Here is an 18,608-nt window from a genome sequence, read left to right as displayed (position 1 = left end):
ATGTCACTGAGGAATTTAAGATTTTCAGACGGGCATATTCTTTTGAACGATATACAGTACCCCTGTACCTATTGTATGGAAAGTGAAAGTGACAATGGGATAGCAAAAATAGATTCTACATGCCCTAATGGTGGCTAAGGGACCAATGAACTAGAAGAATGGTTATAATTCTCCATAATCAATAGCTTGATAACATGGCAATATTAGCAAAATATGAACAACCACTTATAGATGCACTTTCTTTGGATAAATATATTTGGGACGAGTTTATACAGAAAATACTAGGTTATTGATAAACATATTTGTAACAGAATATTAAGGCTATACATTAGTCTTAATATGTACAGAAACCTAATTGAGTATTTTTTATTTTAATTCTCATTCATATTTTCCTTTTCTAATCACTTTTTTAAAAAATGAAATTCTTCCAATGAAATATCAATTAAAAATTGCTACTCCCTAAGGCCTATGCAGGCATTTAAGAGTAGATCCCTCCTCAATGATCAACTGATGCTTGCTTTAAATTATTTTGCTTTTAACTTGTTTTTCAAAAATGATTTTACTGTATGGTTTTATACTGTTGCAAAACCTCAGCGATATATTTCTAGGATACAGAAGCATATAAATACTTGTTATAAATAGACAAATAAATAGTCACTGGTCAAAATGCAACAAAACCAGCAGTATTCCCCATGCACATGTATTTTAGAGACAGGCGTGTATTTCCCACTTCCTGTGAAACGCCTATTCAGTATAGGCTCCTTGATGGATCAACAGGGCTGCAGAGACCCATCATTCCAATCCCCAATTCCTTTTTCCAACTCACCGATGCCGAAGTTCTTGGGCCTTTTCTCAAAGAGAGGATTTGCAACCTTCTTGGCCTCCTGTTTCTTGACCACAGCAGGGGCCGGAGCCACCTTCTTCCCCTTGGCCTTCTTCCCCTTGGGCTGCGTAAGTTCAAAGAAGGATTCAGTGAATTCCCTACCAAAAGCGGGCGAGCCGCACACACATCGGAGGCCTGCCCGGGCCCCCAAGCCGGTTCCCCATTTCATCCGCTGTACCCAATACAAGGCGCCAAGGATTCGCCCGGGTGTCCCGTGCCTCCCCTGCCAGAAGAAGCCCAACCATTAGCCCGTTTAGAGGACCGATGGCGGCGGATTGAGAGTCCGCCGCTACAACAACAGCCACAACAACTCACCATTTTGGCTTCAGCTTCGAAAAGGAAAGGGCAGGAAGCTCGGGGTAATATATCCGCGGAGCGGAAGTAAACTCTATAGTTATACGTCTATGGTCGTTGTGGCTTTTCACCGTAGAGATGCAAAGCTACAGAAGGCCGCTCCTCATCCATAGAGAATCCTGGTCCATGACTAGAGCGTAATCGGTTTATGGCCGACGACAGTATCAAAGCGAGCATGCGGCTGCAAACCACACCTGCGCACGAAAGCAGGCATGAGGAATTCCCCAGTCAGCGTAGGGTACACTTCCCACATTTATGGAACGCTCTTTCTAAGGGAGGGCTTTAAGGTCCCAGATTAAACCCCTGACATTTCCAAGTAGGGCTGGGAGATTCTCTGTCTCCATTCATGGAGAGCTGATGTCAGACAGTATATACAATACTGACAGCATACCCTCCAACATTTCTCTGATGAAAATAGGGACATCCCATTCCATAATTATAATTTTATTATTTATACCCGATACATCTTACTGGGTTGCCCCAGCCACTATGGGCAGCTTCCAACATTTATAAAAACATAATAAAACAGTAAACATTGAAAAACTGCCTTCAGATGACTCGGGGTGGGATAGCTCCACACCCTCCAACTTTTCTCCAATGAAAATAGGGACAACCTAATGAAAGTGGAGGGACGCGGGTGGCGCTGTGGGTTAAACCACAGAGCCTAGGACTTGAGCTCCCATTGCTCGGTCCCTGCACCTGCCAACCTAGCAGTTCAAAAGCACGTCAAAGTGCAAGTAGATAAATAGGTACCGCTCCAGTGGGAAGGTAAACGGTGTTTCCGTGCGCTGCTCTGGTTTGCCAGAAGCGGCTTAGTCATGCTGGCCACATGACCCGGACGCTGTACACCGGCTCCCTCGGCCAATAAAGCGAGATGAGCGTCGCAACCGGAAATATACTCAGAGTCGCAAAGTGATTTCATGCTCTTTATTCAGCTCATAGTGGTGAGGAGGAATGAATGAATGTCCCCTCAAAGTATCTGCTTTATATACATTATTTACACAATGGGCTGCACATGATTGGTTAATTCTGGAATTCTACTGTAAGCCAATCAGGTTGTGGATTCACTTATATCTGGAGCATGATTGGGTGGTTCCTGCCAACCAATCATACTGCTGCATTGTTCTTGAACCAATCAGACTGCTGCATTCTGAATCCTATTGTTCTAGGACCAATCAGACTGCTGCAATTTGGATCCTATTGTTCTAGGACCAACCAGACTGCTGCAGTTTGGATCATATTCAACTCAGTACATAACACCCCTCCCCTCTAAGTTCCAGTCCTGCCCGGGAGGTCGCATTCATAGTCCTCGAGGTACGCCGGCGGCCTACGTGTGCGTTGCGGCCTGTGGTGTTCCCTGGTCCGGGGTTCAGGTTCTGGCTCGTGTTCCAAGGATGCTGGCTGTGATGGGCCTGTTTGGTCTGGCACAACCGGCTCGCTCAGTCGTGGTTCTGGTTCCGGTGTCCTTTCGGCCTCGCGGGTCCTCTCTGTATTTACTGATTCTGCCTCTCCTGCTGGCCCCTCCTGCTCTATGGGCCTCACTGCCCCTCTGTTCCCTTGGGACTCCTCTGACCTTTCCTCCTCCTGGTTTTCTCCTGGGAATCGTCGCCGTATCTGGTCGCAGTGGCGGCGCCAGCATTGCCCCCCATCCGTTAGCACCTCGTACGACACGGGGCCAGTGACCCTGGTGACTGTGGCGGGTACCCATGCTGGGCCTGCCCCAAAATTCTTTGCGTACACTGGGTCCTGGGCCTCGAAGGTCCGGGGGTTCCTGCCTTCCCCCACCACTACCTCATCCTGAGCTCTATCGGGGTGAAGGCGGTCCAATCTGATTGCAAGGCGCCGACCCATTAGTAGTTCAGCGGGGCTCCGGCCAGTAGTTGAGCTGGGGGTGCTGTGCTGTGCTAGGAGGAATGTGGCAAGGCGGTACTCCCAATCCCCTTGCGTCATGCGGCAAAGGGTGTCCTTGGTGGTCCGCACCATGCGTTCTGCTTGGCCATTGGTGGCAGGGTGGAATGGCGCCGAACGGATGTGGCGGATGGCGTTCTGCGCTGTGAAGGTTTGGAATTCTCCTGACGTAAATGCAGTCCCGTTGTCTGAGACGAGAGTGTCAGGGAGCCCGTGGGTTGCAAACAGCCTGCGTAGTACCCGGATAGCTGCGGACGTGGAAGTGGACGGTACCAGTGCGACTTCCAGCCATTTGGTGTAGGAGTCCACCACTATGAAGAATGTTTTCCCCTGAAAGGGGCCAGCGAAGTCCACATGCAGGCGTGACCATGGTGCTCGGGCGGACTCCCAGGACTGGACTGGGGCCCTTGGGGGATCTGGGCGGGATTCTTGGCAGGCCTGGCAGTGTTTGACACAGGCCTCTATCTCTCAATCGATCCCCGGCCACCACACATAACTCCTGGCAAGGACCTTCATTCTTACTACCCCTGGATGTGTCTCGTGTAGGGCTGTGAGGACCCTTTTGCGGAGGGGCTGGGGAACAACGACCCTGCTTCCCCATAACAGGCACCCCTTGTGGGCCGACAGTTCATGTTTGCGGGTTGTGTAGCCAGCGAATTCTGGCCCAGGGCTGCTGCTGGGCCATCCCCTCCACACCCAGTCCAGGACCCGGGAGATGACCCTATCTTTCTTGGAATGGTGTGCAACTTCTTGTGCCTGAATGGGGCGGTCGGGAAGCAGCTCCAGGCTCATAACCTCTTGAGCAGGTGCTGGGTCGGGGCCTGTTTCCGGTAGTGGTAGCCTGCTGAGGGCGTCCGCATGGCCCATTGCCTTCCCCGGGCGGTGAATCAGTGCATACTGGTAGCTGGCAAGGAAAATTGACCACCTGAGGACGCGAGGAGACAGCACTTGGGGGGTCTGCTTTTCGGGGGCAAACAAGCCAAGCAACGGCTTGTGGTCAGTCACCACGGTGAAGGGCCGCCTGTACAAGAAATCATGGAATTTTTTTACTCCCTTCACAATTGCCAGACCCTCCTTGTCTATTTGCGAGTAGTTCCGCTCGGTTGCGTTGAGTGTCTGGGAAAAGTACGCCAGCGGTACCTCTCTTCCATCCGGGAGTTGGTGTCCCAGGACAGCGCCAATGCCATAGGGTGAGGCGTCGCATGCTAGCACCACCGGCAGCCTCTCGTCGAAGTGTGCCAAGACCGAGTTTGAGACAAGCAAGTCCTTGACTGCCCGGAATGTGGCCTCCTGGTGCTGGCCCCACACCCAAGGGGCCCGCTTGTCCAGGAGTCTGTGTAGGGGCTCTGCTACTGCTGCCTTGTGGGGAAGGAAGGAATGGTAAAAGTTCAATAGTCCCAAGAAGGCCTGAAGTTCAGTCTTGCTCTTGGGCGCTGGGGCATCACAAATGGCCCGTACCTTGTCCCCAGTCGGGTGGACCCCTTCTGCGTCCACCATAAATCCCAGAAAGTCCACCTGAGGCACTCCTAGTAGACATTTTTCCCGCTTCACCTTGAGACCCGCCGTCTGGAAACGGTGCAGAACGGTGCGGAGACGGTCCTCAAACTCCTCTGGTGTGGGCCCGGCAATCAACACATCATCGAAGAAGGGGGTGATGCCAGGAATCCCTTTAAGGAGCGAGTCCATTAGATTCTGGAATATGCCTGGTGCCACACTGACACCGAATTGCAGCCGCTTTACCCTGAACGCTCCTCTGTGCGTCACAATCGTCTGTGCCTCTGCTGTGGCCTCATCTACTGGCAGCTGTTGATATGCTTGGGCCAAGTCCAGCTTGCCAAAAATTTTCGACCCAGCCAGGGTGGCAAGGACATGGCTGACCACTGGCACTGGGTATGCATGGGCCGTGAGGGCCTTGTTTATGGTACATTTGTAGTCTGCGCAGATGCGGACCGAACCATTAGGCTTGACGGGTGTGACGATTGGGGTTTCCCAGGGGGCATTAGGCACCGGCTCCAGCACTCCTTGCTCCACGAGCCGGTCCAATTCCTCGTCTATACGGGGTTTCAGGGCGAACGGGACCCGGCGGGCCTTGAGCCTGACCGGTCGTACTGCGGGGTCAAGCTGTAGAGCAATGGGGGGGCCCGTATACTGTCCCAATTTCCCATCGAAAACCCCTGGAAATTCCTTGCAGATGGCGTCCACGTCCACTTGTAAGGTAGTGTGGTTCACCCCGGTGATGGCTAGCCCGTGGTCCAAACCATGCCAATCCCAGTAAGCTAATGTAGGGGCCCTTGACCACGAGCAAGTCCAGTTGCCGCGTCCGCCCTCGGTATTGCACCCTGAAGGTCCCCACCCCCATTGTGGGGGCCTTACGTTTCTGGAAGTCCCGGAGGGTGAATGGGCCTGAGTTTGGGACCCCCAGTAGGACACAGTTTCCTTAAGGTCCTTGCCGAGATTATGGATAGAGTTGAACCCGTGTCAAGCTCCATGCGGCATGGGGCCCCCTCTATCTGTACCTCTACATAAATTTTCTCTACGTTGGGGTGGGGCAACTGGTATACCTGGCAGTCCGTGAGCTCCGTCGAGTTGCCTTGGTGCGTTGGGCCCCGGGACCTGGGGCTCTTGGGTTGGTCATCTGATGCCTGGTGTCGGGTGGGCCGAGCCCGACACACCCGGGCGATGTGTCCCGATTTTCTGCACTGCCTGCACTCTGCGTTGCGGAAACGGCAGGTCCTCCTCTCGTGACTCTCCCCGCAGCTTGCGCAGTTTCCTCCTCCTCGTCGAGGCAGCTGTGGTCTGTGCGCTGCTTGAGTGCGCTGCTGTACTCGGTGCACCTCCTCCCTGTCGGATCCTGAATCGTCGGTGAGGTCTTCGTGGTGGACCCTCGGTTGGGATGGCAGGCTCGGCCGTGCCTCTTGCGTCGACCTCTCGGCAGCTTCCGTTGCCAGGGCCTCCTCCAGAGCGACCTGGAACGTTAGGTCCTTCTTAGCGTAGAGGCGTCGTTGCAGCTTCTCGTCCTTCAGGCCACCGACGAGGCGGTCACGAAGCATGTTCTCCAGCTCTGAGAAGTTGCAGAACCGGGCAGCTTGGCGGAGAGAGGTCACAAACCCAGTTATGGTTTCCCCAGGGGCTTGCCGCTTTGCGTAGAAGGCATTTCGACGAGCTACCACTGAGGGCTGCGGCGAAAAGTGCCCCTTCAGCTGTTCCATTATTGTTTTGTATGGAACAGTAGTGACGTCTTCAGGTGCAAGGAGAGCCCGAGCGATTTCAAATGTCTCCTCTCCACAGATGCTGAAGAATATCGCCCTCTTCTTGGCATCTTCTTCATCGGTGACCCCTTTGGCTTCTAGAAGGAAGGTGAAATGGGAGGCGTACGCTTCCCAGTCTCCAGATGCTGGGTTGAACGGCGAGAAGCTGCTGTCGGTTGCCATTCTGAGTTCCTTGTGTCCCGGAGCTGAAGCCTGGATACACGGTGCGAGGCAGCGGTGCGGCAGATGGCGGTGCTGCGGTGCTGTGTGTGGCAGTCAGCTCAGCAGGATCCCACCTTCGTCGCCAGTGAAATATACTCAGAGTCGCAAAGTGATTTCATGCTCTTTATTCAGCTCATAGTGGTGAGGAGGAATGAATGAATGTCCCCTCAAAGTATCTGCTTTATATACATTATTTACACAATGGGCTGCACATGATTGGTTAATTCTGGAATTCTACTGTAAGCCAATCAGGTTGTGGATTCACTTATATCTGGAGCATGATTGGGTGGTTCCTGCCAACCAATCATACTGCTGCATTGTTCTTGGACCAATCAGACTGCTGCATTCTGAATCCTATTGTTCTAGGACCAATCAGACTGCTGCAATTTGGATCCTATTGTTCTAGGACCAACCAGACTGCTGCAGTTTGGATCCTATTCAACTCAGTACATAACACAACCCCAGAGTCGGTCACGACTGGACCTAATGGTCAGGGGTCCCTTTACCTTTAATGAAAAGTGGGACATTCTGGGATCAAATCAAAAACTGGGAAGGCTTTTCTAAATCAAGGACAACCCTGGAAAATAGGGACACTTGGAGGGTCTGTACTGAGTTAGAGGAACTAAATGTTATAGAAAATAAGGAGGTTGGCTTTTGCTGCCCAACTCCCCAAGGGACGGAGTCCACTAAGTCCATGATTGGTCAGAAAGGAATGGCGGTAGGATGCACTGAAAGCAAGGCAGAGCTTTATTTTTCTGTTGCAACAGAGTTCCCTCCCCTCCTAGCAAGGAGGCAAGAGAGACCTAGAACAATGGTGCACAAGACTTTGAAAACTGCCCACCCTATAGCCTAAGACCACCCCAGAAACATTATACATACATCACAGAAGGTGGTCTCCAGCAGAAATTTGAGTGTGTTGCTTCTCTTCTGTCTGCTAGAATACCTGATAATGCCTTACTGATTGCATTTTCTGGGTAGCCTGGCCATTCCTTTGAAATGGTAAATACTTACCGTATTTTTCGTCCCATAGGACGCTCCGTCCCATAGGACGCACCTAGTTTTTTGGGGGGGAAATAAAGGAAAAAAAATTCCCCTTTATTCCCCCCCCCCAAAGCAGGTCGGGGAAACCGAACCAGGTCGAGGAACAGCGGGATGGCGGCGCTGCGCCTCCCTGCTGTCCTCCGAGCTTGTGGGGCTGGCCCATGTCTGTCTGGCGCGTGGGGCGCTCTGCTTCAGGGTGCCCCGCCCGCCGGGCAGCAGGCTGCTATCTGCAGCGTGGCGAGCCCGGCGGGGAACTCCTGCAGGGCTCCCCACGCTGCGGATGTCTGCCCGGCACGCGGGGCGCTCTGCTTCAGGGCGCCCCGCCCGCCAGGCAGCAGGCTACGATCCGCAGCATGGGGAGCCCTGCGGGGAACTCCTGCAGAGCACATCCTGCCCTGTGGCAGAGCACATCCTTTGTATGAGGATGGTTCTGGGTTCAATCCCTGGTATTTCCAGTGTGGGCTGGGAAAGACTCCCTTTCCCCAAAACCTTGGAGGGGATGCGGTATAACCTGATTACTAGCTGTTGTTACCAGTAAGGTGAGTGCTGTTGCACTTGCTTCCTGCAGTAATACCTCCGCGAACGTCCGCCTTGTCTAGCGTCCATTCCGGCGAACGTCCGCAGCAAACCCGGAAGTACTGGAACAGGTTACTTCTGGGTTTGCCGCTCACACAAGCGCAAACCGCTCTGCACGCATGCGCAGATGCGACGCTTCGCCCTGCGTCCATTTCGGCTAGCGTCCAGGGCTCCGGAACAGATCCCGGATGCAAAACCAGATACGACAGTAGTTAAGGAATATTGGGAAATTATATAATCTGCATGCCCACCACATATGTAGAAATGTTCCTCCCACTTCTCTGCATTTCCAATACATATCAGATTTAGATTTATACATTTTAGCTAACCTGCTTTGAGTTATATACCATCTATGTATCATTTTCACATGGTTTTCTTTTAGTGTGTAGCACGCAGTAAATTTCAAATCTTTCTTCCACAGTTTCTCTCAGCGGTCAAATTCAATATTATGCCCTATATCTCTTGCCCAGTGAATCATTATTTTACCAGCTCATCTTTTGTTTCCTGCTCCAGTAACAACTTATACATTTTGGATAATAATTTTTCATTATTTTCTAATAGGATTCTCTCAAATTCTGAGCTTTGGTCCAAAATATATATATATTTTTTAAAAAAATGTATCTTGAACCATTCATTTAACTGATAACACTGGGGAACAAAAATTTTGTTGCATTGACACCTGCAGTTGTTCTAACCTAATTTTGACATGCTGATTTCATATCTGAAGTTAGTTTTGTTCTGTAAGCTCTAGTTTTTTTGCAATTCATGTTTTTCACTTTTCACCATAATCTTTGTTTTTCACAATGCAAAAATTCAATATTTTATTAAACACATAGCCAAAGTAGTACAATATGAGTATAAATGTAAGTGACTTATATAGCATTGAACGTGACGTGTATAGCATTGAAAATGACATGTATATCTATGTACAGTTGGAGGTATGCAAAAAAATGTATTCCCTTGGGATACACAGTATACTGGGGAACAAAAAAGTTTTCATTTTCTTTTGCATGAGATTTTTCAACTGTTCTTATATGTTCTTTCAATGTTGATTTCAAATCTGAAATCGATTTTCGTATACATGCTATAGTTATCTTTCAATTTCCGACTTTTGCCGATATGTCATATTTACACTGGGGATAAGTGGACACTGACATGTTGATCTACCCTAACCACATGGTAATTATTATTTTGCAAACTTAATTTTTCTTTATTTTTACGGTTTTGTAACCTAAATATTTGTATTTTTCAGATCGGACCATGGCTTCTTCAAGCAGACAAAAATGTGTAAACTGAGTAAGACTAATGATTGGAGAGCTAGCAGTAATCCCAATTGTGCTACTCTCGAATATAGTTTCTTTGAACCTCTTGTAGGGTGGACTAAACTTGGCTCCAATTTTATGAAATATCCTATTATCCTGGAGACTATTAAAGCACCTATAAAAATTTGGATGAATATAAATAAAAATAATAAGGATGACCCCTATCAGCATGAGAAATTAACAATATGGGCCAACCCAAAATTAAAAATTGAAAATCAAGCAATAATTTGGCAAAATTGGATGAAAAATGGTATTTTGACATTGAATCAATTAATTAATGAAAATTACAAATTTGTGGAATATAAGACTTTGCAAGTAAAGTATGGATTAACCAGTGAAACACAATGGAAGTACATCCAATTGAAACATATGTTGGAAAGGCAATTTGGCTCTGACGCTCTAGCAGCATCGGAAACACCCATGCTGCTACAAGATTTAATTTCTGCAACAAAAACAAAAAACTCTACACTTGCACTATATAAAACCCTACTCAACAGGAAGAATTATGATTTAGAATATGATAGACAAAAATGGAGTGAAGAGTTAGGGGTACAGATAACAAATGATATATGGGAGTCAAGTATAAAATCAACAGAAATAGCCTCTATGGATCTAAGACTAAGTCTTATTCAACAGAAAAAGAGTCCACTAGTCTCCAGCAAAACTATACCAGAAGAAAATGACAAGTGCAGACAACTGCTGGAGATGTGGGAGTAAAAATGCGAACTTAGTACATACAATGATTAACTGCCCGATGATAAGATCATTTTGGTGCGAGGTGAGGATATCTATAGCAAGAGTAATAAAAAGAAATTGTTATTTAGGGGAATTGAATTTAATTCTAAATTATATTCCGGAAACGTGGGAGATTACAAGGGGTCAAAAAAATGGATGTACCGTGCCATATTAGAAGCAAAAAAACTTGTTTTGATGAATTGGAAGAGCCGGAAAAAGATTCCATTGAGCACATGGATTGATAATATGGACAGACTAGCTACATATGAACAAATTGCATGTCGACGCAAATTAAGAATGGATAAATATGAAGAAACCTGGAAGGAGTATTTAAGCGATAAGGCGGACAGTGGTGGGAAGTAGGGGGAGGAGAGAGAGGTGGGGAAATATTGTTAAAAAGGTGTAGTCATATCAGTATTCAAATCTGAATTGTCAAATTGTGTTATTAGTGTTACTACGGTTTTCGTTGTATGTGTCTGTTATGTGCTGGCATGGTTGCTCGAGAGCAAACAGGCAAGACTCCCATCTGTCTTTTCCAGGCTTTATTATCTGTACAAACTCATTTACAGTGCAGAGCATCTCAAGTCCATGTCTGCTCAGTCGCTAGCAGAATCTGGGAGTGGGCGGTCCTTAAACTTTCCCCAGCATAGCAGTCTTTTGACCCCCATCCTACGCCTTCCCTTTCTGCGCGTAAACTGACTGCGCAGAGAGGGCGTGGGCAAAGGGGGACCTGCCTCTCCCCCGCTTTGCTCAGGCTCAGTGATGCGGCTCTCTCTTGCATCTTCCGAACCCTGCATCCCTTCCCCACTGGAGGCGGGGCTTCCCTCCTCGCCGGAGGAAGAGCTGCTTCACACGATCTTCGATCTTCGGAGGCTCCCTGTAAGACAACTGCCTTTCCACCTCTCGTCTCTGAGCTGATGGCAGTTTCCTGTCAGTGTCTTTTGCGGTTGTTGTTTGTATTGAAAAAATGATTAAATAATTTTTAAAAAAGAAAAGAAAGGTTGGCAGTAGTTTTGTCAGTAGTTTTGCAATGTTTTAGATGGCCCAGTCCTGTTTTCAAATACAGTGGTACCTCTGGATGTGAACGGGATCTGTTCTGCAGGTTGCGATTTGCCGCGTCTGAACATGCGTGTGACGTCATTTTGAGCATCTGCGCATGTGATGAAGCCCGGAAGTAACCCATTCTGTTACTTCCGGGTCGCGGCAGAGCGCAACCCGAAAACGCTCAACCTGAAGCAACTTCAACCTGAGGTATGACTGTACATGTACGCTAAGGTCCACATCCAGACTTTTACCAAAGTGTGAGCAGATGGTTTGCAGAGAAGGGTGTGGCAGAAAGAGGCATCAGCTTATACAGTAAGTAGTTACATGATAGGGCTTTAATTCCTTATACAGCTGATCGGAAGGGAAAAAGCCAAATACTCTAGCAACTGGAGTATGGGAAAAGGACTAAGGCCTGTTCCTTTAGTTGAAAACAACCTTTGAACACTGCTGCCTGAAGCTACTCAATAGAGTAGGTATTTGCAGGATAGGGGTGTGAGTCTTAGCTTACACAACTGATACGGAGAAAATACAGTACTGAAAACGTAATATTATTACTTTTTAATAGTTGTTCTTAATTTAGTACTAGGGCCACCAAGTTTTTTCATTTTGTTTACAGCTTCTGCACCTTCAAGAGAAACCGACCATGTGGACAAAGACACTCTTCTTATAATTTTGTATCCAGTGGCAATAATTTCAATGGCTTAAATTTCTGCCATCTTGGGCTGCCTTGAAGGCAGCTCCTGCTCTAAAATTCCTATTCAGATACTAAAATGTCAGACTATAAGCAACAGCCTAACTTTTCCCCACAAGAAATTCCATCTAAGAGAGCACAGTTCCCAAGGGATCTACATTTCACTCGTAGGAAGGGAACACTAAAAGAATGCCTGCACGCCAAAGACACAGCCACAAGAGAAGCAAACTTCCCATCTTGACTGCACTGGGCACTGGGTTGGCTACCCTGTGAGGTGGTGCCTAGAGAAATGTGGCTTCTTGCAAATACAGCTGAGGCCTGCTGCGAGAGAAGAGGTGAGGCGTTCCCAAAGTAAAGGAGGGATTGAACTCTGATTAATAAGAATACACACAGAGGCTTGAACCAGCAAGACTCTGGGAAGGGTGCGTATAATAATCTCTCTCTGTGTGCCTCCACCCCTTGGCCCAGGTTGTTTTATTCACAAAAGAACTTTTACAGAGTGTTCAAAAGAACCAATCAGATTTCTTCTGAGCATTTCAACAAACCCATGTGGGAACAAAGTTAAATCAAAAGAAATTCTTTTAACTACAAAGACTACTACTCTGAGCATGCATACATAATCTGAGAGTAAATAAAAGAGGACTAGAGAAACTCCGGAGATCACAAACAGGAGTAAACAAGAGAGGATGGGAGGATGGCAAGGAGATAGGCATCTTTATCACCTTCCTGTGAAACTATTTCCTGGCCCTAAAATCAACATCCTGAGATTAACATATTGGAAAGGCTACTTCAAAGAAGCTTGCCCACTATCTTTATGGCCCAGGACGCCTGCCTGTCGAAGCAACTGGCAGTGTACGTGACTGGTCAAGAAAGAGAAATGAAACAGGGATGCAGAGGTGTGGATTGATCAAGAATCATATCAAAATAGTTTAAACCCAGTCAACGCAATGCTTTCATTGCTGATACAGATGGTTTACTCTCTATTTGTTATAATTCCTCACAGTGGCGTAGCGTGGGGGGTGCAGGTGGGGCCGCCCGCACCGGGCGCAACATCTGGGGGTTAGGGTTAGGGGGCACAAATCCACGGGTTAGGGGGCGCAAATTACTTGCCTTGCCCCGGGTGCTGACAACCCACGCTACGCCACTGATTCCTCATATCAATCCCACCTGATCACTACAAAGAGGGCTGGGGGGGGGGGCAGGAAAATGTTGTCTTGATGCAAGCACCGGAATGTTCAACTGTCAAAATGCAACAAAGCTGGGGAGAATTGCAGGCTCCCTTTTCAGGCATGCTCTGCCGGGCCTGCTCCATGCCCGTTGATGTGAGGGTGAGAAGGAATGGACCCCTGAGGGGCCGGAATGTTCTCTATCATGGCAGCCACCAGAGGCATGGCTAGACCTTCTGGGGAGGACATGGTCAGCTCCTGTCTCCAATATGCTTCACACAGCGGGAGGTCGTTGGTGTCACACAGACTGTAGCTTTCCCCGAATGAGATGCCCGTTAAGGAGAAAAGGACAGTGAAAAGCCACAAGAGGGAAAGATAGAGAGAGAGATACAGGAGGGAGAGAAAAGGAGAAAAGCAAGACAGAGGCAACAGTGTTAAGAAAACAGCAAAAAAGTGAAAAAAAGCAACAGCTAAGGTTAAGAACACAAGAGCCCTCCAAGATCAGGCCAAAGGCTCATTTAGTCCAGCATCCAGTTCTCACAGTGGCCAACCAGATGCTAGTTATGGGAAGCCCCAAAGCAGGAAGCAAGTGCAACAGCACTCACCTTACTGGTAACAACAGCTAGTAATCAGGTTATACCGCATCCCCTCCAAGGTTTTGGGGAAAGGGAGTCTTTCCCAGCCCACACTGGAAATACCAGGGATTGAACCCAGAACCATCCTCATACAAAGGATGTGCTCTGCCACTGAGCTATTGTTCTTCACCTAAAAGTAAAGCAACACTTCAGTCCTCATGATACTGAAAGGCAACATAGGAAACTACCTCATCCCGAATCACAACACTGGTTCATTGATCCCAGTATTGTGTACTCTTCCAGCATTTTAGATAGGGAGTCTCTGATAGCCCTGCCTAGAGATGTCGGGGACTGAACCTGGGGCCTTCTGCATGCAAAGAACATGCTCCGCCACTGAGCCATACTCTCCTCCTTAAAAAAAAAAAAAAGATGCTGCAAGTGTGTAACCATTTATCTTGGTCCTTCTTGCTTGTGGAAATCCTGCTCTGAAGCAAACAAGAGGTGCAAAAGAAAATAAAGCAGTGGAAGACTGCTTTTTGGAAGGAGAGGAACAAGTTTTGCATAAGATAAGCGGTGGGAAGGTTTTCCAAAACAAGCTGTGGGTTTGCTTAAAAAAAAATGTAGTTATCAGCTGAAATGACAATTATATTTCCCCATACACACTGCTGTTTTATTTACAATAAAGCTTGCAGCAAATATTTTTAATGGGATATATGTGTGTATAATATAATATAATATAATATAATATAATATAATATAATATAATATAATATAATATAATATAATATAATATAATATAATATAATGGCATAACAAAAGACTCCTTAAAATATTGCTTTGTTTTGATGCATCTTAACGTTCCGAAACTGGAAACTCATGGTCCAGTCATTACAGACAGAAGAAAAAATGCTTATTATGTCCAATCCTATGTATCTTTACTCAGAAGCAAGCTGTCAGGTGTGCATGCAGGAGCCAGGCCCTGTGACCAATAGGTCTCTGCAGGACTGGGGCCTTCCTAAGTTTGTTCTGAAGAGGCAAGGCATGGCCAGACAGGTGAGGCCAATTGGTAACTCACAGCACCTGGTGGCAAGAGCCAGGAAGGGATATAAGGTCAGCATTTCCCTTCGGCTCTTTGCCACAGCAACACGTCCCCTGCCTTACTGCGTTTGATTCCTTGCTTCTTGATCCTTGGACCCCTGACTTCGTGACTCCTTGCTTCCTGACCCTCGGACCCTTGGCTTCTTGACTCCCGGCTCTCTGACCCTTGAACTCTTGGCTTGCTGACCCCTGGCTTCTGGACTACCATTCCTGCTCCCACCCCGCTATCTTGCCCCCGGTCCCGACATCCCCAGCCGGGTCTTTGATTGCCCGTGAACCGGACCGTGATGCAAGCCCCACTCTATTCAATTGTGATCCCTTTCAGCTAAGGGTGCGTATGATTGCATCCTAAACCCCAAAGTTCCATATCTTCTCAACTGCAGCCCTTCAGATGTTGTTGTTTGACTACCACATGCTTGTACCATGCATCCGATACCACTTTAAACAATTATGGCTTCTCCTGAAGAATTCTGGGAGCTGTAGTTAAGGGTGCTAAGTACTATTAGGAGGCCCTTGTTCCCTTCACAGACCTACAATTCCCAGAGTGGCTTAACAATCAATCCCTCTTCACAGGGAGCTCTGGGAATTAATTGTAACCCTGTAATCTCTGCACCATTCGAAAACTACAGCTCCCCTAATTATTTGGTGGAATCCATAACTGTTTAGCATGGCATCATAGTGCTTTAAATGTATTGTATGAATGTGGCCTAAAGCTGCCATCTTCATTTATTATTTATTTCATAAAATTTATACACCACTTGATTGTAAAAAAAGCTTCAAAGCAGTTTAATCCCACTTAGCTAGGAACAAACCCCACTGAATTCAAGAGGACTTCTGAGTAGACATGGTTAGGATTGCAGTTTACACTGACTAGTGATTAGGGTACTCTGGGCAGTTCAAGATCCAATACAGTGGTGCCCCGCAAGACGAATGCCTCGCAAGACGAAAAACTCGCTAGATGAAAGGGTTTTGCGTTTTTTGAGCTGCTTCGCAAGACGAATTTCCCTATGGGCTTGCTTTGCAAGACGAAAAACGAAAACGTCTTGCAAGTTTGTTTCCTTTTTCTTAACACTGTTAATACAGTTGCGACTTGACTTCGAGGAGCAACTCATAGAGTGGTAGCCTTTTTTGAGGTTTTTGAAGACTTTGGTGATTTTTGAAGCTTTTCCAAAACTTCTTTTGCAGCCATTTGGTAAGTTAAACTTTTAAAACTTTTTTGGGGTTTTTTGAATTTTGGGTTGGGGTGTTTGGAATTCAAGGACTTGGTGTTGGGGAGGGGTTTGCAAGAATCTGGAAGCTTATTTTTTTCTGCATTTTTATGATTTTCTGTGACCATTGGGCCACTCTGCTATTTTTTTAAAAAAATTCTGGATTTGAGTTTCTGTGTGGTGGGTGGCTGGGGGAACAGTTGAGGAGGGGGTTCTTCAGCAAGAAGCAAAGAGTGGAAGAGGAACCTTCTTCGAGTTGTCCCCCAGAGTCTTAGAAAATGTACTGTACCTGTACACTTTGTTGATTTTTAAATGTTTTTCTGTCATGTTTAGAAACTTAATTTATTGTTCCTTCAATTTTTGAAATGCTCTTTACAGTATGTGTGACTTTAAAGAGCACTTAATAAACTCTTGTACCAATTTTGGCTTTGTTTGGACTTTTTTTGACCATAGGAATGCATTAATTGAATTTCAATGCATTCCTATGGGATTTCGTGCTTCGCAAGACGAAAAATTCGCTAGACAAAAAAACTCGTGGAGCGAATTAATTTCGTCTTGCGAGGCACCACTGTACCTGTTCCTGTTTGCAAGTCATTTAGGTGACAAGATCACAATGCTGATGAGGGAGCAGGAGAAAAGCTCACCTCCACATCTCTGTGGAGAAAGTCCTAGTTACCGTATTTTTCGCCCTATAGGACGCACTTTTTCCCCTACAAAAATGAAGGGGAAATGTGCCTGCGTCTTATGGGGCGAATGCAGGCTTTCGCTGAAGCCTAGAGAGCGAGAGGGGTCGGTGCGCACCGACCCCTCTCGCTCTCCAGGCTTCGCGGACCTCTCCGCAATTAGCGGGAGCCAGCGCTGGGCTCCCACAGCTTGCAGAGAGCTGCCTGTTTGGGGGCTGGGGTCGGGGGAAGCTCGGGCCTCCCCCGCCCCAGCCCCGCGCCTGGGGGGGAAAATAATTTTTTCCCTTTATTTCCCCCCCAAAAAACTAGGTGCGCCTTATGGGACGGTGCGTCCTATAGGGCGAAAAATACGGTACATGGTGTGCTTGCCCTCCAAAATGGCCACATCTCACGTCAAACATGAAGTACTCAGTAAAACAGCTTTGGGGCCCAGATTCTTTGGGTGCTGGGAATTTAGGGATGCTTTTTAAAACAAGGACAGTTGTTATTTTCACACACACCCCGCCCCCGCCCCACGTCAGAAGCAGGCAATTGTTGTGGTTACTATAGGGCAACTGTCCATGGCTTCACTTGTACCTGGAAGACTAATATTCTTTCTCCAGCTCATAGAGGTTTATTGAGATCTCATCATGCAGGGTAATAAGCTTCTTGTCACATTCCTCCTGAAGGCTGCGCAACTGCTGGTTCTGCTGGTTGATGGCTTCGTTGATCGAAGGGAAGTCACTGAGGATCAGGAACTGTTTTAGGTCAGAGACAAGCTTCATAAGAGACTCACCAGCCCAAACCTAGCAGAGACATCCATATTCAAATTATTTATTGTATACTATTTATACACCACTAGATCATAAAAAGAAAAAGTGTCAAAGCGGTTTACAAAAAGAATAAAACAATGAAATCCTAAGTAAAAAGAAAAATACTACACTACTATTTAAAACAGGGGTAGGCAACCTAAGTCCCGGGGGCCGGATGCGGCCCAAACGCCTTCTAAATCCGGTCCGCAGACGGTCCGGGAATCAGCATGTTTTTACATGAGTAGAATGTGTGCTTTTATTTAAAATATATCTCTGGGTTATTTGTGGGGCATAGGAATTTGTCCATTCCCCCCCCCCCCGAAAAATATATAGTCCGGCCCACCACATGGCCTGAGGGACGGTGGACCAGTTCATGGCTGAAAAAGGTTGCTGACCCCTGATTTAAAACATTCAATGAATAATTAAAGTCAATGACAAGCTGAAAACCAAATTAAGATGTGTCTGCCTTCTACATGTCTGGACAGGCTTACCTAAACAAAAATGTTTTTGGCAGTTACCTTGGAGTACAATGAGGGCACCTGCCTGATGTCAATGGACAGGGAGTTTCAAAGCATCAGTGCTGCCACCCTAAAATATTAACTTCTTACAAGTGCAGAACAAGTATTACAGGGCATTTGTAACAGTGCCTGTTTGACAGATCAGAACAGTCCACTGGGCATATATTTGGTAAGACTATCTTGCAGGTAAACTGGTCCCAAGCTGTTAAAGGCTATATATACTAACACCACGAACATGGCGCAGTAGCAAATGAGCAACCCTTGCAGGTTTCTTAGCTTGGGTGTTATATGCTGACAAGGTCTTGCTCCTGTCAGCAATCATGCTGCAGCATTCTGCACTAACTGCAGCTTCTGGAATGAGCACAAGGGAAGCCCATATACAGCACATTTCAGTAATCCAATCTTGACATACAGCCACAAATTACCCTGAATGTATAACAACAACAACAACAATTTATTGCCCACCCTTCACTAGCAGGTCCCGGGGCATATTAAAACATTCAGTTGTGTGGTTTTTGTTAAGTTTTTATTAGTTTTATCAGTTT

General features: G+C 47.0%; 1 protein-coding gene and 1 long non-coding RNA gene across 3 annotated transcripts in view; one reads left to right on the top strand and one right to left on the bottom strand.

The window, feature by feature from the left end:
• Positions 1-18,608, bottom strand: part of LOC308577839 (large ribosomal subunit protein eL8-like) — a 42,026-nt gene that overhangs the window by 13,173 nt on the left and 10,245 nt on the right. Inside the window, exons 1-2 of one of the 2 annotated variants that reach the window (XM_081178237.1) lie at positions 1,199-1,245; positions 827-947 (exon numbers count right to left, since the gene is read on the bottom strand). In XM_081178237.1, the coding sequence (XP_081034363.1) occupies positions 827-947; positions 1,199-1,201 (124 nt within the window). In that variant the 5' untranslated portion in view covers positions 1,202-1,245. Of the gene's footprint in view, positions 1-826; positions 948-1,198; positions 1,246-18,608 lie in introns of those variants that run through there. The other variant, XM_081178236.1, reaches the window with a different exon arrangement.
• Positions 11,282-14,303, top strand: LOC308577857. The gene is made up of 3 exons (XR_014003724.1): positions 11,282-11,341; positions 11,541-12,375; positions 13,227-14,303. It is a non-coding gene; the product is annotated as an uncharacterized lncRNA (long non-coding RNA).

Source organism: Podarcis bocagei (genome assembly GCF_964188305.1).
Source record: "Podarcis bocagei genome assembly, chromosome: W".
NCBI lineage: Eukaryota > Metazoa > Chordata > Lepidosauria > Squamata > Lacertidae > Podarcis > Podarcis bocagei.
The sequence above is the reverse complement of the archived record's forward strand: the minus strand, read 5'-3'. Positions and strand labels throughout refer to the sequence as shown.